General features: G+C 32.2%; 2 protein-coding genes across 5 annotated transcripts in view; one reads left to right on the top strand and one right to left on the bottom strand.

The window, feature by feature from the left end:
• Positions 1–8,833, bottom strand: part of LOC118737466 — a 53,448-nt gene extending 44,615 nt beyond the window's left edge. The window contains exon 1 of one of the 2 annotated variants that reach the window (XM_036467973.1): positions 8,550–8,833. The gene's annotated coding sequence lies outside the window, so the exon portion shown is untranslated. Of the gene's footprint in view, positions 1–8,189; positions 8,470–8,549 lie in introns of those variants that run through there. The other variant, XM_036467974.1, reaches the window with a different exon arrangement.
• Positions 8,834–10,568: 1,735 nt separating this feature from the next.
• On the top strand, positions 10,569–16,823 carry LOC118737468 (protein suppressor of hairy wing). Of its 3 annotated transcripts, XM_036467977.1 has the most exons (10): positions 10,622–10,641; positions 10,753–10,866; positions 12,681–13,099; positions 13,198–13,356; positions 13,432–13,859; positions 13,925–14,057; positions 14,486–14,676; positions 14,742–14,848; positions 14,919–15,598; positions 15,660–16,823. In XM_036467977.1, exons 3-10 carry the CDS (start codon positions 12,686–12,688, stop codon positions 15,915–15,917), a joined length of 2,370 nt encoding a protein of 789 aa, XP_036323870.1. In that variant the 5' UTR covers positions 10,622–10,641; positions 10,753–10,866; positions 12,681–12,685; the 3' UTR covers positions 15,918–16,823. The 3 variants fall into 3 exon arrangements, with proteins under 3 accessions (XP_036323869.1, XP_036323868.1, XP_036323870.1); XM_036467976.1 differs by lacking the exon at positions 10,753–10,866 and having other exon boundaries at positions 10,569–10,641; XM_036467975.1 differs by having other exon boundaries at positions 10,591–10,866.
• The last annotated feature ends 4,845 nt before the right edge of the window (positions 16,824–21,668 follow it).

Raw genomic sequence — 21,668 nt, forward strand, 5'->3', positions numbered from 1 at the left:
AAAAAAAAAATTTTGTTCATGTGTTATATGGAAGAAAATGCGAACAACCCTCCACAAAAAAATTCTAAAAAATGAACGGTAATTTTTAACGACTAGAAGCTTGGACTTTCATATACTATAATTGAATGGACTACAATACTGCATACCCGAAAATTTTCTAAATATTCTAATTAAAAATTTTGAAATTTTTATAACAATTTTTTGAAGTTTGATTTATTATTTTGCAATTTGTGCAAGCTTTTAAACTTTTATTATTGTGGTTTCTGTTATAGATTGAATTATGTTTTAAAGGAAATTATTAAAAATAAATAAATAAACATAATTTGCAAACAATATCATTTTGAATTTCGTTGCTAATTAGTTGATCGCATCTGTATGTACTACAAGTATCCATATGCGCATGCCTGGGAAATGGATTTGCATTTGACTCCAGAACTATTATTTACAAATAATATCTACGAGTATTGCAGTAAAAGTCAAAAACAACTTTGAAGTTAACAAGTGCATTGCTTTGTAAATTTTTTTGTTAATGCGTCCATCTTTAAAGTGAGTTTGTGAAAAAACTAAGGCAGTTAGAAAACTGGGATTTGTTGCATTGAAAATAGTGTAGCAACTACAATAAGAATCGTTAAAAAAAAAAAAAACGATTTTTGCGACCCAAATGCCGACGGCAAATCACCAATGAGTTTGCATATTTGCATAGCTTTCACCTATTTATTAGATAACAAATCTACGTTTTGGAGTTAAAGCATTCCCTGGCCAATATCTTCGAAAATTAATTTTGAAGTTAACAAACACATTGCTTTATACATTTTTTTGTTAATGCGTCCATCTTTAAAGTGAGTATGTGAAAAAACCAATTTTATCATTTTTTTAACTAACATGCATTTTTACTATTTACATGATATAATACTCGTACAAGAAGCGAACTTGAACAGATGCTTTTTAAGTTTTTAGCAACATTAACTACTGAATAAATTATATTTAACAAATGGTCATGCATAAATGTAAATCAGCAATTCTAACTAATATAAAAGTACATTTAATATAATTTAACTATATTAATTTATTTAATTTTATTAAAAAAATATACATGAATACGTTTCTGCATTCACATGCAACCTAGCAACACATAGCCAGACACTTGCAACAAATATAACATTATCATAACACAAATTTACATTTTTCTCTGTTAACTCTTGTTGAAATGTTAATCGCGCTGTGGTGATATTCCATGGATTTATTTTTCAGCCAAACAATTTTACGTTCCAAAAATTTGCACCTTCTCTATCTATCTAAGTTCTCTGGTGATATGTACAAACGAATGTAGGTATGTATGCCGGTATGTACATTTATGCAAATGTTTGCAAATTCCATTCTTACAAAAACAACAATGTAAGCATACTCTACGTAAGTTTAGCGGTTTGTATGAATGCCTCCTCATGAACGCATGACTCAGTTCACCAATTAATTATTGAAAGAGAATATGTCCATAAGTACCGGCAAAAAGTTAATACATACATAAATACATACATACATGGAAATATACATACATACATGCATACATATGTGCACTGCGCAAATATAGAAGTCAGAATTATACGTAAGGTAGGTTGTAGGACCACGGTCATGGCATGGAGTCAAAACTTCATGACTGGGTGAGTACATAAATACTTAGTAAGTATATAGTAAGTATATATAGAATATGAAGTATACATATACATACCTATAGGTACGGTTCTATCATTTTTGATATATGTATGTATGCATATAGATATGATCATGAGGTTTGCGTACATGAATATTTACTTACATAAGTATTTACGACCCGCATTTATATGCAACGGAGCACATCAACAACGAGAACAAAAACACTAGCAACAACATTTACACCGTACATAATCCTTAATCGTAATTTTAACCGGTGGACAAACGACAGTTTTTACATACATATCTTCTATATATCTAAAATATATTCAGATACATAAGTAGAAGTGTTCCCGTAAGTTCTCTCTTTTGAATTTGCGAATAGTTATCAAAAATCCACGCACTCACCACCTAACGGCTAGGTTTCTGTGAAGTTAAGTAATACACTTTCAAAATTTTCGAACAAATCGGACCATAAACAAGGGGTTTCCAAACATCTCAACTCCTGCGCCACCTATCAGATTGATTCATCTTTCATATTGTATTAGCATCGGGTTCTAAGCTAAGTTTGAAGTTTCTAATTTCTAGTTCATCGGAAATTCGAATTGGCTTGTTGTTGTTGTAACGTCAAAAAAGGTCATCACATAGTTTTTATATAATGCTACTGGAATTACAAATGCATTAAATCTGGGTCGTTCTGGCCGAATAAATTAGCTTAAATTAATTTCACAAAGTTATTGTTGAATCTGGTGTCAATTGCCGTGGAATGCGCGAAAATTTAACTGCATTTTATCAATAGCAAACGAAGATAGCATACACTACTTTATAGTCTTGCAAATAAACCGGTGTATTAATATGATTCGGCCCATTTAATTTTTAGTTCCATTTGTAATTACATAAGGGGAAAAGTAAAAGGAAAAAGTAAAAGGAAATAATGAAAACTATAAAGTAATGGTTTAAAAGAAAAAGTTAAAAACCGTAAGTTAAGTATGTATGTATGTGTTTATTACTTAGTACGTATACATGTTAGAGGTATACGCCGCCGAGCCACGGCGCCGCCGCCGCCGTTTTTTTGACATTCCTCACGCAAAATTCGTGTAACTCAGAAAAAACATAGGAAACTCGTTTTTCGATCGAAAGTGCTTATTACAGTTAAATAAAAGCTTAAACAGACTTAGTCCGGATCAACTGCAGTTAATTCTCGAGTTGATCCGGATCAACGCAGCCGTCTGTTTATGCTTTTAGGGTCGAACCAAGGTATATAAAAAGGAAGTAGGATTAGATAAAAAACCACATTTGCATGTATTTTGTTGTTGCTTCTAGTATCGAATATGTCAAAAATTGTTCTGATTTTTGGCTTCTAAATCAAAGTGTGTAATGTGAAATTCAAACAAAAACAGAAGTAAAATAAATTTAAATAGGAAAAAATTTAAATTTATGCCCCTTTCTTTCTTAGTAAATCTGTTTGCTTTCCGAAGCATTAATCCGGCCTTTACAAGGCCCAGTAATCAGCGGTTGTGCAGCTGAGTTGGGCGAACGTTCCAAAATACTAGTTTACAACTAGAATTTTCTGACTGAAACTGAACTAGTTCGAAAATGACCAGACTTGTACCAAGTACAAAACGATTTCTTCACGCCCGGTTTTATTTGACTTGGACAGTTTAAAACAATAAAGTACACAAAATATTATAGCTTTTATTTGGGTATAAAGCGAGTGCATATTCAATTGAATAAATAATGATTAATAATCATAATGATTATTAATTATAGCATGTGTTTTGGATTACCGTTTAATGATTAAATACCAATATTAACACCTTTTTAGTGATTAATGTTTAACACTAAATTAAAAGTTGTTTATTAATGCATTAATTTTATTTACAAGATAATTTTGTTATTTTCGATGATTTTCAATTATTTTTGACTTTTTTCAATTATACGATTAAGATACTTAACCAAACTATAGACAAAAATTTGGAATATTTAATAACTGAATTTAATTTAATTTAATGAAAAGTTTTATTTTTATATAAGTTCACTCGAAAATGAACTTAAGTATTTATTTTATTTTTAACTAAAATAATTTTTTTGCATATTTACTATTTAAATTTATGATCGAAAGCTTGAAGTATTTACTATGTATTTATTTTTACTTTTAATTAATACTCAAAAAATGTAACACTAATTATTGGTAAATCTAAGGCTGCTTAATAAAAATGTGTAATATATTAAAGTGTACTTAATCAAAGGTTTTTTATTGTATATTTATATTTTTATTGTATAGTTTACCACTGGTACAAATAGATTTTAACAATGTAGAATTTTTGTGAGAAAAATTTAAATATTTGACATTTTCGAGACCACTTCATTTGAAAATAAATCAAATCAGCTGCTCTACTGATACTACCTGTTCAATGTGCCTTGGGTCGAACACTGGTAATCTGATGATTTTTTTTCGCAGTACTTAATCAATATTTTTTTTGTTATATACTACAATAACAAAAAATTTATTACACATCAAAACTTTAGCGCTTAAAGCAGTTTTAACAGAAGAGCCCTATTTTTTAAAAAGATTTTTAATAAAAAGCAAATTTTAACATTCCTAAGGTATTTTATTCTGGGGTCGCACAGACGTACACAAGTACTAGGTGTGGCTGTGTGAAAATTGGGCTAGCATTCATAAGAGGGTTTTGCTCCATCGCATCGCAATGCTTTCTATACAGGGTTCCCTCTTTTTCGTGAAAATTAGTATTACATTCGGTTATTGTTAAAAAAAAAATTGGCGGTTAATATTCTATTGGAAATTTTAACCATCTATAAGCAAATTTTTTAAACAGTGGGTGAAAAATGCCCGATCTGGTGGGAGTTGATGGGTAAAACTGTTGGAAAAAAGTAGACCACACTTGTTTTCAAACTACAATCCGCAAAAAATCGTAAATACTCCGTAACTTAACATAACGGTAGATACGATTATTACAAAAATTTATTAATAGCGACATAAATTACTCCCATAACTTACTCTTTTCAATTTTTCTATTTCTTTAAATTTAAATAGTACATACGGATCTGTAGAGAACATAGATACCCATATATACATATATCGTCGTTTAAAGTACAAAGCCGCGTATCAACAAAATGCATAACCGCGTATCAAGATAATGTGAGGTTGCATATTTTATTTTCTTGAGTGTAAAACCACTCATAATTCAAAATTATTCTCTTTTTTCATAAAGCAATCGCATTTATGGCTAGCATATTTCAGGACGAATGGATAGATGAGGCTTTAGCCAAAAGTTTGTGCAAGAAAATCCAATTTTTGGCAAAAAATTTCAGTTATGCGATTTTGCAGAACGACGATATGTATATACCTCAGAACCCCCTCTTTTCACCCATCCTCCTGCGTCAGGCACTCAACATTTTAATTCAAGTAGAAAGAAACAATATTCAAATTTAAAACTAATTCGAGAATGAATTTAATAGAATTATAATCTCAATTGGCATGGCGAATGGCAAACGCTGACGAGATGACATGATAAGATTAGTAATATCATGGCTCTTTGGAATCTACTGTATGGGCAGTGACGCCGGTGTTTTCACCGCCGCCGCTGATTCTATTTGACGTTGACCACGCCGCCGCCGCAAAGCCTGTCGGCGTAAACCTCTAATACATGTAGTACATATGAAACTATATTTATTGTATGTACATTTAGAGTACATATTTATGTATGTAAATAAATACGTTTTAATACATACATAAGTATGTATGAAAATATATATGTATGTATATACATTAGACTGCATCATTCCACATACAAAACAAAAAAAAAAAACGGTACTGTTTTTCCACGGGAATTATAAAGTCTATTTTAGGTGAAATCCCGTATTCCTCGGACTCGGACTAGTAAAACCGTCAAAAAATGAAAATTCGCTCAGAGCGAGAGAGTAACATTGAAAAGTACGGGATCGCTTTCTAGTAAAAAATGGTAACTTCTGTCAACTTCAACATAACCTTCAAATTTTGGTTGTAAATTTTTGCTTATTTTGTATGTAAACACACTCAGCTCCCACATGTAAATAACCAAAAATACTTTCAAATTCATTAGAATCCACTTAAACAAGTAATTAAACTCTTTTCAACATGAATTAGCAGAGTGCACTTTTCTTTTGTTTAAAATTTGGTTGCCAAACACAGCTGATCGTTTGACACATTTACCAGAATTTACCAGGAACAAATTCTCGGACTAAAACTGGTAACTTCTGACAGAGAGAGAACCGTATTTACTCTCTTTTTTGTCCTCTCAATAGTCAGAGAACCGAGTACGGGATCGATTTCCAGTAAAATCTGACTGATTCTGACTAGTCCGACTCGTACGGGATCGCAACTTATATTTTAACATTATTGCTCAATGGATGTTTAATTATAACCAAAAGATTATCTCTTCTGGTCAGTTTTCAGTGTACTTAATAGATGTTTAACTCATACTTAATTCGCCACCATTGGACAGTTAACTATTGATTTACTAATTATTTATTAACCTATAGTTATTTATCAACTGAGAAATCGGCTGTAAGACTAACCGAAATATTTCGGAAAAATATTAAGATTTACGTGAGCTAGACCGATTTTAAAATACTTCCAAAAATGTGAGTTTTTTGTGAATAAAAACAGTTTTTTATGTATTTTTTTGGAAAAATAATCACCTTAGATGACAATACAGCTTACGCTTAAAAAATTTGCATAAAAATATCTAAAAAAAAATCGACGGTATCACAATAAAGAGATTGGTGATGCAGTTTTTGAACTTTTTTTCAAACTGGTTTATAAAAAATCTTGAATAACTCAGCCTAAACTTTACCGATTCAGACTTATAAGGTATCGTTGGAAAGGAGTTTTCTAACCCTTTTTATCTCTTTGCAAATAAGCTCATTAAAAGCATGAAAGAGAAAGGTAAGACAAACGAGCCTCATTTTATGTTGAATTAAGATGTGTTGGTATTTTATAAAGAAAAATTGGGACGTGAATGAGTTTTTTTGCAAAGAAATAAAAAGGGTCAGAAAATATTTTTCCACAGATACCTCACAAGTTTATATCGATATAATTTTTGCCCAGTTATTCAAGTTTTTCTTAAACAAATCTTTGAAAAAATTTAAAAAGTGCATCAAATATGTCATTATTATGATTCCGTTGAAAAAAGGTTTGTACAATTTTATGTAGATTTTTAAAGCTTAAACAGTCATTTGAGGAGATTTTTACCACAAAATCCTTTAAGAAACTATTTTTATTCATTAAAAACTCTATTTTTGAAGATATTTCCAATCAGTACAGTTCACGTAAATCTTAATGTTTTTCCGAAATATTTTGGTAGTCTTAAAATATAATTCATTTTGTAATCCCGGCGGAAAAATCGCAACTTTTTTTGATAATGCGGTCTAATATACATATGTACATATTTTCATATAACCAAATGCAGAAGATTATAAAAAAAAACCGTAAAATAAGCATACAACGATCCAACCAAGTTCGCTTCATATGAACGATTCTGTCCACACCAATGAGGGTGAGCAGCTGTATCAGTATGTAAAACATATGGACGGACACATATTTTTTTTTTGGAACCCGTTGGTACTTTATGCACGTTTATACATGCATATGTACATATTCACATACATAGATATATGTACAGTATTGGTCATATCTATAGCACTCCCATTTCAAAGTGATATTATTTTTCACTTATGTTTAATTACTCATTTTTAAGAATTTTCAATTAGGATACAGTTCATTCTCTAAAGAGAAACCATATAAACTCAAGTTTTAAATTTTGTAAAAGACTACAATAGAATGCAACAAATTTCCACCTAAATTTCTAACTTTTTTCTCAGAAGTGTTCAAATCCTGTTGAGTACGCAGTTTTATGGCCCATTTAATTATAGTTTAACAGTTCTGAGCGAATTTTTATTTTTTGACAGTTGTACTAGTTTTAGTCCGAGGAATACGGGATTGCACCTACTTTATATGTATATGCATACATACATATATGTATATGTAGGTATGTTGATAAGCTTACATATACTACACCAAATATATAGAAAGATATAACTGGACATGATTATAAACCCAGTATGTACGGTTTTTTAAATGTCATCGGTTACTCCCTTACAATATTTATGGATTTATGTACATGTAATAAGTAGGTTTGCACGTTGACATCTTATATGGTGTTCGCATGAGGCGATTTTATAGGCAACTTTTAGTTGAAAGCAGAAATCGCCTGGTGTGAACGGCCTTTCAACTAATGGCTTACAATAAAGTTGGGGTGCACCCAACTTTTGATTCAACTAAAATTGCTTGGAAAATCGCCTCATGCGAACAACGTATCAGGACCAATACCATTTTAGGCATTATTAAAGTGCTTAATTCATTAATTTCAGTCAATTGACTCGCAAATATACGGTTGGTTTTTCTATTGCAAAAAGTTAAATTTTAAATTATTAATTGTGCCTCACCATTTGAATTTTAGTTACTTTTTTTATGTACTCACAGAATCCGTTTTTCCTTATCTCTGTATACACACTTAATCTGAATCCTACAAGCCAAGATGTAATTGCCAGAGGGTGGTGGTGAAGTACCAGGGGTTGTATTGATTTTTCACAATACATATATAACTACCTCACTATTGAGCAGTTTATTCTTTCCACGTTTTCAACCTGCTTTTTATCCTTTATAATTAGATTAAATTTAGCAACTACAAAGTAGTTTTGATTCAAGCTCATAAAGAATTTCAATTTTTTTAATTATTTTCTTCTGTACACGCACTGCACAACACCAGTACGTACTAACACATGAGAAGATATACGAAGAGATCTCATTCCACTTATATACTACGTATGAATGTACATACCTTCTTTCTTCCTTTCCTTTGGGTATTCTCGAAAAATAACTACAGCAGTCGCTTCAATTCCACTGCATCAGCGCCCACACCATCATATGTACTATACATATATATGTAGTGTTAATGGTCAGAGCAATTTGCTTGAAACGTTGTTATATTACTCAGGTGCTTACTAATTTTCTTATCAATTGCACTGATAACTTCGGTTAACATTTATTTAGAAATATTTTACACATTTCAATTAAAATAGCACTAATCGCGAAAACGCACAAACATCCACTTTGCCAGACGAAATTTTATGGCACACTGAAGAAGAAGCAGTCGGTGATACCAGCTTTCAGAAAATAAAACAATTGCCACCTAAATTATTACTAACCAAAACTCTTTGCTGTGTTTTTTTTGGCAATGATCGGGATGCGGATAAAAACCACGTTTGCGGCGCTGGTCAGTGAAATTGAAAGTGTAAAAATAGAATATGGAAATTGACGATGTTAAGAAATGTTTACGGCCTTATTTATAAAAAATAACGTAGATTTAACTAGATTTCAAGAGAAACGCATTTTCATTGGGCACGTTCAGAAGGCGCAACAGCTCAGTAACTGGTGCGATTGCACCTTCTGAACGCGTTGTCGCGTACTTCTGATCAACTGAATAGTTGCGTGGTAGATGATCCTAATATTTTTCTGATCATTTGAGACAACATGTTGGTGTGTACCTTTGAGAATTGAATTTGACAGCTAATGTATGAAGTCGTTCAGAAAACGCATAACGATCACTGATTTTTTTTAGCGGCGGTTGCGCTCAACTGCTGCGCCTTCTGAACCTACCCATTGATAGCTTTTTTTTGATACCACTGTGCGACAGCTCAAATCGGTATTGAATAAAACCAAATGCAACAAGATAGTTCATTTTTGAATTTAACGAACTCGTTGATTCAAATGAATGTTGACAAAAATGCAACCGTGTGCCACAATCCTGCTTGCAAATTCTTACTGGCAAAAATTTTCCCAGCACGAATTTGCAACTTCCCCTCCAAATGAAATGTCAGAATTGTGCTCTCTCTTTGCAAGTTTTACTGGGTTTTTGGCTAAACGAACACGAACAATTGGTACCAACTTGTACAAATTTTTTGCATAGCGAACACTCCTATAGTTTGTCAAACTATTAATGCTATAGTTTGATCGGAGTTAATATATTCTTCAGTAATTAATCATATTATATTAAAACATAAGCTTATGAGAAATTATTTAGTCTTAATATGCATAGTTCGCTCCGTGTTCCAAAATATACTCCGAGTGCGTTCACTATTGATCATTTAATTTAAATAATTGTTCCACAAGTATTCAGTACTATAATTTGATCGGAGTTTATATAATCTTCAGTAATTGATCCCATTTTATTAAAATATAAACCTATAATAGGGTAGAAATTGTGAAATTATTTAGTTTTAACGGGTATAGTCTGCTAGAGACAATTGAAGAAAACTGCAACTACTCGTGAAAACATGCATTAAAAGTAATGTAGGTGAAGGTAATAAATATTATTATTAAAATTAGATCCATATAAATAACATTTTACACCAGTTATTTAAAGTAAATCGGAATATATATTTGCATATAACATAGTTTTCATATAGCTCATAAAGTACATATTTCATAACAAATATTTTTAAGATCACTTCGAATTTTAAAAATACCGCAAATTAGTTGTATTGAAGTATAAAGTATTTTTTTACGTGCATGTTAACTTATAAACCACATAACAATATTTCTCTCGCCATTTAACCGATGTTAAAAATTTTCACCACGTTATTTTGCTGCACAGCACCCTGAATGCGGCCAAACAGTTGCTCGAAACCCTCAGGTCCTTTATGGGGACCAAATTAACAGCCACAACAACAAAAACCTTTTCCACTGGTATACTGTGCTTGAAACCTTGAGGGATCTTCTGCAAATAAATGCATTAGTGCAGCTGTTTAGTTCATACCTTTTAATTGTAATAGATTTTATTTTTCAGAAAAATCAATGGCGTCAAAGTATGGCAACGCCGCTATTGCATTTCATGGAAAGTTGTGGAATTCGTTTTTAAAGCATAAAATTAGGTAAATTCTGTAAAATTGTACGAAAAACTATGCAAATAAATTAGGATTTATTGTAAATCTGAGATAAATATTTGCAAGAAGTGCATCGTAATCAATTTGTATTAAAATTAGACTTATTATAATGCGGTGTGAAGTATTGGAAGTAACATTGAGAGCCGATAGCGAAGGAATTTGAGCGCTTATCTACAAATAAATAATTATTTGCAGTTTAACCTCGAGGAAAATGTATGAATATTTGCAGTAACATAAAAAATATGCAAATCATTTTAACAAAATAGGCAGAGTAACTTATTTATTGCATTCCCAATGGTGGTCGCTTTCTCGCAACTTCTGGATGTGCAAATATAGGGCTTTGAAATTCAAAGTTTGGATAAAGACTTGTTGCATTCGTTTTGCTACCGATGTTAACACATGTGTGTCAGAGTGTGTGCGTTCGTCCAATTTTATATATACGCGACACGGCCATGGCTCTTGCGCCTCAAGATTAGTTTGCTTCCATCGAAATTTTATTTATTTATAGTGTGCTATACTGCTTCTAGGCGTTGCTGACGTTGGCACTTTTTCGTATCGGACGTTCAATAGTTTTTTAAATACATACAGTGCCTAAAAATTGGTAACGATTTTTGTGTTCTAAGCAGGTTATTGGAATCAGTTGTCTCTTATAATAAGGTTAAAAAAAGAGAGATCTCACTCGTCCTTGTGTGGCAAAATATCTTACAATAAATAGGTTAAATTTTTTAGTTGCAAGAAATTTAAATTCTTCTATCTACTTACCTATTATTCATACTTACATATTGTACCCGTTCTTCTAAAGCGTATAAGCTCAGTCCCCCGGAGCACATGTTAATCATATGGGCAAGGGAGTCTTTAAGTAATTTATATTTTTTCAGCAAATTATAAGAAAATACAATAAGGGCGGTGAATAAATTTAGCCCATGAAAAACCACAAATTTTGAATTAAATCGTTTTTGAAGAACGCGTATGAAATGTACTTATCATTATATATGTAATAATAAATTTGATCAATTGAAAGAAAAAACAATTGCAGCATCTAAATAGTTGAAATCTTCAATAAAAAAAGTTCTCAAATAAAAAACTTGACTTTCCATTCATTATATTCATCACTCCACAAAGATAAATTTGGCTTTCTATTAATTTGATTCATCACTACACAAAGAAAAAAAAAATTCCTTATTCTATATTTAAATAAATTATGCACTGACATACATACATACATATGTTCATACATACATATATTGTGATTAATAAAATTAATAGAAAGTCAAGTTCTTTAGTTGCGAACTTTTTTGGTTCTTATATAAAAATGAATATTACTTCTAAAAATGCAAAAACATTGATCTCTACAATATATATTACATTCTTTTGTTTTATTAAACTAAGTTTTCTAACATACAAAGAAGCACTTAATTTACAGCATTTTATTTGAAAATTGGTACGAATTACTAAATTTCCTTGAAAATTGTGTCTTTACGCCTACTGATTTAATCCCTCGACTAAACTTGCAGACAATGGATCAAGCGAATGTTATTCCATCTTAACCAGGATTTCGATAACAAAATTAGCAGAAATTTATGGAAAAGGGAATTTGAAAAAAGTAAATATACATATATAAGAGCGCAGCCACACCATTTTAAGGATCAACTAGTACGGCAAGATTATTCCGCATTTCGGAAAATTATAGTTGTATCTACCATACATTAATTCTAATATTTGCGTCCAGTTTTGTTTAGTTATCGGAATTTATTCTCCCGTTATTAATTCCATTTTAGGGAAAAATGGCGCGAGCAATTTTTCACAACCTTGGTTTCTGTGACCAAATGCAATGTTTGTATCATTTGACCAATATCCTTAACAGCCCTAATATACCTATGTATTTTTAGTTAGTACGCTTTGAATATAAGGTTGATAGTAAAAACTCGTGTTTATTATATGAAAATATCCATTAATCGTATTTGTATATGTACGTACTTACATATAAATATGCACACATATGTTTTTTTTTTTAATTTTTATTTCAGACAATATGGGTGATACTATCAAAAAATCTAGCCCGACGGTCAAAGAACCCAGCAGCGCTGTGAAAATCTTAAATCAACGCGCTGCTAAACGTGCGAAACCAAATAGTTCCGAATCAAGTACATCCCCTAAGCATGTCAAACTTTCTATATCAAATAGCGATGCTACTCCAGCGAATAATTCAGATATGGATCATTATGTGCTGAAAACTATTAAAGAAGAAGGAAGTGTTGAGGGTGTGGAGACAATAGCTTTCGTACTGTCGGATCAGACCGAAAAGCAAAAAGATGTAACAAGTGCTGCAGGTGAAGCTGCTGAAGAGTTACAAATTAGCGATGATGAACCTGAAGACACTGACGGAAAAAGCGAGATGGTGGAGCATGTATGCGGCAAATGCTACAAAACTTTTCGACGTTTCAGTGTAAGTATACATGCAAGTGTATGTGTTTGTATATTTTTTTATTGTAATCAACCCAAACAGTTTAATTATCGCATTTTAATTTAATTTTTTTAATTTAGGGGCTAAAAAATCATATGGAATTCTGTCGGTATGACTGTGGATATCATTTGCGAAAAAATGAAATGCTAAAAAACCTTGACAAGATCGAAAAAGATGCTATTACAATGGAGAACAAAGATGTATGTTTTTGCTGCGGCGAAAGTTATGACACATTTCACGTATGTATTGGAATAATCAAGAAGCCTTATATTTTAGCACGCGTGCTGATTAATTATAATTTTTTACTATATTAGCTAGGACATATAAACTGCCCCGATTGCCCAAAATCGTTCAAATCGCAAGTGAGCTATGAGCGTCATATATTTATAACACATTCTGAATTCAATGACTATCCTTGCTCGATTTGTAATGCGAAATTGCGCAGTGCAAATTTGTTAAAATTACACGAAGAACAGCATAAAAATCGTGGAAAGCCTTTCGCTTGTAAAATATGTGGAAAGGACTTTACTCGGGCGTATCACCTCAAACGCCATCAGAAGTATTCCTCTTGCTCAGCCGATGGCACCGATACTATGAAATGTAAAGTATGTGATAAATCTTTCTTTCGTTTGGACAATTTACGTGCACATCTTCGCCAGCATTTGGGTACACATGTGACCAAGAAACCCGAATATAGATGCCCACAATGCAAAAATTGCTTTTATAGTTTATCTACATTAAAGTAAGTAATACAACTTTTCAAAATCATTAAAAATAGTATTGAGTAATATTGTTTCACACCTGAAGTATACACACACGAACGCACACCGGAGAGCGACCTTTCGATTGTGACCTATGTGAAAAGAAATTTCCTTCGCTAATTGCACTGAAAAAACATCGGCGCTACCACACTGGTGAGAAGCCCTACACTTGTTCTGTGGTAAGTGGGTGTAAACCTTCCAAAATATTTTAAAAATAATAAATAACCTTACGTCCATCTAATTATTATTATTATTATTATTATTGTTCTTTATTTAGCATTAGCTATTTTAAACTTTCAGGTACATTTTTGCGATACATACATAGTTTCAATTTTATCTTATAGCTTATTGTGGGTTAAAATGTTGTTTCTTTAATGTAATCTATTATCAATCCTCTAAATAACAATAATGTTTCTATTATTCTTTATATTACTAGGCAATTCATTAAATAGTTATAGACCTTTATAAATTAAAATATTTTGTGCCTTATTAGATTTATATAGATTAATTCTGAAATAATTCTTGTTTCGTAAGTCGCAGGGTTGTACATGCCTTAAATTTACGATCCGATCCGTTGGGTACTTTGGTAACAAATTATATTTTGCAGTGCAATCAATCGTTTGCCGTTAAAGAAGTTTTAAATCGTCATATGAAGCGGCATACAGGTGAACGGCCACACAGCTGCCCGGAGTGTGATAAAAGTTTTATTCAAGCATCTCAATTACGAAATCACGCACGAACTCATATTTTTCCTTTCGAATGCTCAGATTGCGACCAAAAATTTAAAACGAATAACCAGTGAGTTTACTTAGTGAAATTCAAATGAATTGTATATGCATTTAATACTTGAAAAATTGTAACAGGCTCGAAAAGCATAGAAAAATTCACACGAAAAAATGCTACGAGTGTAACAAAACATTTTCGGATCAGTCTCAGCTAGAAGAACACATGGCAAATTATGTTCACAAAGGTAAGTTTCTTTCGATTGGTTAATTTCAAAAATCTTTAATTTCAAAATAATAATATGTTTCATCTTCTAGCGAAAACTAAGCCACACAAGTCAAGCTCTCGCAAATCGACACGACGCCCTCGCACTGAGTGTGCCGTCTGCGGTGAGGACTTCAAAACCGTAAAAGATTTGCAATTTCATATTCTCAAAGTACACGAAGTGGATCCTGAAGATTTCGTTAACGAAAAACCTAAGGAAAACAAAACAGTCCAAAATAGCGAAAATGTTTACAAAATAGAAGGTGGAGAGTCAAATGAAGTTCAGATTCTAAGCGAAACCGAAGGAAATGCCGCTATTATGGCAGCTGGTAGTGTGAGCAGCAAAGAAATTTACAATAATACAGACGATGGAAATAAAGGGGGTTTGGTGGTGAAGGAGTTCATTGTCAGTAATGTTCCTAATGCGAGCAGTGAAGGTGCGATAGTTATTCAAAACGAAGAATTCACAGTTATACCATTGGATGGTGTTGGTCCCATCGAAACGGTTACAGTGGGTCCGGTAGATGTATCACCAATAATTAAAAAGGAACGTAAATCGTTAGGTGAGTCATTGGCAGTCGCTATTGCCTCAGAAACATTAACGCCCAGTGACCCTATTCAATTGAATGAAGAAGATATGAAACTTAAAGAGAACGTTGGAAAATTGCTGGATATGTTGGTTGACAACAAAACTTTGAAAAAATTCGGCTGGCCAACTAACACCGAAGAGAACGTAAGTTTAATTCAATATTTAGTTGATTAAAATATTATTTCATTATTATCCACCTTTATAGGTTTTGTGCCGTGTCATTGAAAATTGTGGTTATAACCTAATGAAAGATGCTGAAACATATCGTGATTTGGACTATGCAACGCGTATGCGCGAATATGTTAAACTATTATTTACGGTAGTAATTCATAATGACTCCATTAAAGAATTGTTGAACAATTATCCAATCGACGAGGTGGTGGAATATGTGCTGGGTAATGATGACGATGAAGATGATGATGTTGATAATGAAGATGATAAGAGTAGTAATATGAAAAATTAGAATATACGTACTATACAGGTACAGAGAACGCCTTTGCATTACAATTATTACTTCTTAGATTATATGAAAACTCATGGTAGTGAAATTGCCTTTTAACGCCCAACATTTTTCATACATATTAGATGTTATGTACAGGTTTATGTACAAATTTACAAACTATTGAACTTCCAGACATTTTGTAAAGAATTATACTTACATTAAATATGTATGTATGTGTATATACTTTTTACAGTTGAAATTAAAATCAGTTATTTTATCTATACCCGTTTTTTGTCGGAACAAAATACATACATACTTATATACATAATACACATTTTCGTGGAATATTGTTTACAAGCAATAAATAATTGAATTTAAGTTATGAAATAACAAACAAAATTGCATTTCTTATTGTTATTGGCTAACGATGGTCTAAAGTTAGCTAATATAAGAAGGAACAAAGTTATTCCAAAGCCCATTATCAAAATTGTTGGCATAAATTAGACAAAAACTTCAGGTTTTAGCAAAATTGATTTAATATTTAATGGTACAACATAAATCATGCTCCCAAATGACATAGTAAAACTTCTACTGCAACACCTCATTACAAAAATGTGGTCCTCATAACAACAGTATTTTGCTTCAAGGAAAAGAGGTAAATGTCGTAAGGGACCATGTATGAATGTACCTACATATCGCACACCGTCTTCAAAAGAGGCACAACTCAAAAATTAAGGCTCGAATCGTATCATCCGTTCACGAATCGAAACCGATACGAAAGAAAATTACGTAAAAACACAGTTTTCGGATTATGACATACGTGAACGTACTTTTTACCCCATTTAGCTTATACGACTGACGGTATCACGTAATTTTCTTTCGTATGGTTTTCGATCCGTGAACGGATGTTACGATTCGAGCCCTGAATGGGACAAAGAGTACGTTCACCTATGTTATAATCCGAAAAATGTGTTTTTATGTGACGAGTGGTACGATATCGTATGTGACGATTCGAGCCCAGATCCGGAAACATAACTGCTTGTGGTTCGTACAGACTCATCGCAATTGATGCAGTTAGTGAATATAAACCTGAAAAAAAAAAATATTTGCCTTAATTTGAGAAAAAGTCGGCCACATTATTTCTTTGAGTTGTGCCTTTTTTGGAGAAGGTGTGCGATATCATCTAAAATGCAATCAACTCAAAAAAAAAGGATGTATACAATTTTTTTTTGCATAATTCAAAGTATAGGACTTACCTCCAATGAATACAAATATTTATTTCTTCATGATTACTAACTAAAAAACTATTGTTATATTTGTTTTTGTTCTGTACGATCTACAAGCAGTTATATTTCCCGATTGAATTTTGAGTTAGCGCACTTTAGGTGTGGGATATGTATGTCTTAATTAAAAGACAAAGCTTAGGGCATATTCATACAGTTACGCAAAGAAGTATTCGTTGTTTAGTATTTTCACGATATTCAAAATTTCGTTAATTTCCATTCAAAACTAGCAAATACCCAGCGTGCTTCACTGCGCCTTAAAAGTATTTTTGTGTTGTTTGATACCCGTGTTGTAGTATTTTAAGTATTTTATCAATTTAATTGAATACAATTTTTTAAACAGGTGGTAACTAACCCTCCTCAAAAATATTTTCCGCAGTAATCTTTCCTAAACCTGGACAGACCGTCTGAAACCGTTCGAGAGGGGAAGAGAGTAGTAGTTTACCTCAGTCTCTCTCCCCCGCTCTCGCCCATGAAAAACCGGTTTCAGACCGTCTAAAAAATACTAGCGTATCGAGGCTACTTCAGTTTGATAGCCATTTTGCAATATTCAGTTTATCTTATCAATTAAATTAAATTAAAATTTCGAAACAGGTAGCAAGTCTTCTTAAGGCTCTTTCTTTTAAAAGCCATAATGGAATATTTTCTTTATCCTATCAATTTACTTAAACCATAATTTTCAAAAAGGTCGCAACTCGTATTTTTTCTTTCTATATTTTAAGTTAGACCTCCAGAAATACATGGGTGAAAACTGCACTCAATTCCATGCATTAGTTTTCGAGTGATGCGCTTACAAACATCTAGTTTAGAAAAAATTTTGGAAACGGTTGTAAAAGATCAACTAATAAACTATATTGAGTCTAATAAAATATTCATTAAGGAGCAATCAGGTTTTAGGGCTAATCACTCATGCGAAACTGCGCTAAACTTGGTTTTAGCACAATAGAAAGAAGACCTTAATTCCAAGAAGACTATATTGGCGGTGTTTGTGGACCATAAGAGAGCCTTCGAGATGATCCACAGGGAAATAATACTAAAAAACACTCGAATATATTGGTATAGATAAAATTTGATAGGAAGCAACAAACGGTGACTGACACATCTCTATCCACAAAGGTAGCAGTGGATATTGGTCTACCACAAGGTCCGGTGTTAGCTCCACTACTCTTTAATATCCATATCAACGACATAAACTCAGTATTGAAACATTATAACGTAAAATTGTTCGCTGAACATACCCTCTTAGTCCTCAGTGACAGAAATCTACCCAATGCAATGATCAAAATGCAAGAGATTGTTTGTACAAATGGTTTTGCGCAAACAGACTTCAATTAAATGTGAAAAAGACAAAGCTTTTGGTCATATCTAGAGCAGCTAACGTTAGCTCCGATAGCTACAGCTTAAAAATTAAAGATGAAATAATTGAAAAAGTAAGAACCATTAAGTATCTATGTACATATATATATCGATGAAAGGATGAAATTTGAGCAACATATTACCTAATAAGATCTTTTGCGTTGGTCAATACAAAAATAACGTTTAAAAGTAAAAGCGGTCTGTAAAGTAAATATTTTTAGCTAAATTTAAACGACTAAAGAGCATAATCCTCCTCATACATAGGCCAAGAATAGTAGCGCTGTGATACCATATGGAATACTAATCCCTTTCGATGTCATGAGTTTTACCGATGGTCTTATTTCCACTAGTGAGATCTCTGCCAAGCGTGCGTAATATTCTTCTATGATCTTGCAACTTCAACATTGGTCCGATGTACCATGTAATCCAATAAAAGTCCTTATAAGGAAACTAAAGAGCACAGATGAGCGTTTTCCGTTATAGAAGGGCCAAGAATCTGCTCCAGCGCCACCAGCGTGTTGTCTAATGGGCTATAATAGGAATAAATGTATGCAAGGTATAACCTCCGGCAATTTGACTGGTTTTTGAGTTTAGTCCGAACAACGAAAACGGTATGTTATGTATGCATTTAGAATGAAAAAAAAACTCATCATGAAAGTAATAAACGTTTCGAATTTGTATTAACAAAATCAGTTCACAAATAGGGCTTTTATCGGGCCCGTTTTTCGCAAATGCTTTTTTCATAATGCATGTAGCTTATACTTTGAATTTCAACGAAATCAGTTCATAAATATGACTTTTATAAATAACTCGACTCCCGCGCCACATAGCTGGTCTATTTTTGGTAAACGTATTCAGTTCATGAATACGATTTTTACTAATAACTCGACTCCAGCGCCACCTATCGGATCTATTTTTCGCATATGTATGTGGAGGTAGCACACGTTTTGAATTTGAACGAAATCGGTTCATAAATACGACTTTTATAAATAACTCGACCCCAGTGCCACCTGGCGAGTTTTCTGGTAGCTTATAATAGGACCATATATGCAAGGTATAACCTCTGAAAAGTTAACTGAAATCTATGTAGTAGTTTTTAAGTTAACAACCGAACAACTAAAACTGCTATTATTTTATATATATAGATTAAAATTTTTCAATGAACTACCAGCTCAAATAAAAACGAGTAATTTTTAGCAAAAAAAAACCGACTTAAAAAAACAATATATATATATATATATGTATATACTTGTGATCAGCTAGTTAAGCCACCAACATTTTAATAAATTTTGGCTATTTTGCTTTCGTTTATTTGATGGTTATTATTTTTCCATAAAAGTTTAGCTCATTATATAACAAACACCATATAAATCCAGATTTCAAACTTTGTGCAAAAACTATGAAAAATCTGCAAGTTTTCAGCTAAATTTTCACCTTTTTATTCAGATTTTTTAGAATTTTTTCGAGTATGCAGTTTAATAACCGATTAAATTCTAGGGTAATAATATGCAAGTCTTAAGTTGCTAAAACATCGCCTTGATTTCTTAATGATTTTTTTTCTGACTGCATTACAAATTTTTTCCATACAAAATAAATTCGAAAATTTTTTTTTTGAAGCGGTCCAAAGTTATGCGGTAACATACATAAAAAAATATATATATATACATATATATATTCCGACGAATTGATAACCTCCTCCTTTTTTGGAAGTCGGTTAAAAAAGAAAGTGCGCCTGGGCCACACTGGAGAAGTGAAACTTACGTTACTTATCTATTTTGTCTCATAACCAATATACCTACATACATACATCTGCTTTTGCTTTAGGTTATATTTTTTGTCTTGTTTTATCTATATCCCTACCTCTACCCCTGTTCGTTCTTATTACATTTATGTCATTCTGTTTTCCTTTATCTTCATTTTTATCTTTATACTCTATCGATAACAAAATCAATACTAAAATCCAACAAAATATCGATAACAAAACAGATACAAATCGATGACAAATTTGATAAAAATTTCGATAACAAAATCGATAAATAATCGAAAACAAAAACCGCTTAGAAAATCGATAAATACTCGGAAACAAAATCGACAAATAATCGATAACAAGTTCGATAAATTATCGACAACAGTATCGATAACAAAATCGAAAAGAAATTCTAAAAACATATCGATAACAAGATCTATAACAATATCGATAACAAAACCAATAACAATATCGATAACAAAACCAATAACAATATCGATAAATATATCGCTAACAAAACCGATAAAAATCTCGATTGTTATATCGATAAGTCTCGAGAATCCCGAAAGTCTCTAAAATGAGTCTCTGTGTCTCCATCTATATCCTTTTCTCTATAGTTACCTTTATTTTAATCTTTCTTCCTCCATCTTCATCTTTACTGTTATCGGCATCCTCATCCTCATCTTTTTCTTTACATTTATCTTTGTTTTTACTTTTCTGTTTATCATTTTCTTCTTCTACATATTCCCCTTCACCTTTGCCCTTATATAAGTAAAGTGTTTAAATTTATGTACTTTGATCTTCATTTTTGACTTCATCTTTACGCATCGTTGTTTTTTTTTACCTTTGCCTTTATCATTTTCTTTATCTATGTACGTGCTCATCTTTACTTTCATTCTTGCATTGGTCTTTTTCTAGGTGTTATTCTTTAACCTTTTATTAGCAAGATTTTGTTATATCAATACCATGTGCATACACTCAAGAAGCACTTGTTCCAGCCCCAACCATCTACTTTGCACCATTTCCGTTGCATCATTTCCGTGTGCAATTTCCGTTGAATTTGCCAGTTTACTCCCAACCAACCAACCGTGTTTCACTTAAACAATTGTGAAAACGTTGGTACCTTCAAAAGGTTGCTACTTTATCACTGCAGAACATTGGATATTAAATAGGAAGGTCCGGCATGGAAACTAGTCCTTTCCATCCCTTCTAGCGGGCTTACTCTGTTTTTCGTCTATTCAGGTCGCTCATAATGTGTGAAATAGAAAGGTTCGGCATGGAAACTAGTCCTTTCCTTCCGATTAAACAGCGCGACTCTGGATCTCGTCCATTCAGATCACCTGCCTGTAGAGAAGTCTGTAAGAGGCAGCTTTGAAACTAGTCCTT

Source organism: Rhagoletis pomonella, unplaced genomic scaffold, assembly GCF_013731165.1.
Source record: "Rhagoletis pomonella isolate Grant_MI unplaced genomic scaffold, Rhpom_1.0 Rhpom_scaffold_00004, whole genome shotgun sequence".
Classification (NCBI taxonomy): Eukaryota; Metazoa; Arthropoda; class Insecta; order Diptera; family Tephritidae; genus Rhagoletis; species Rhagoletis pomonella.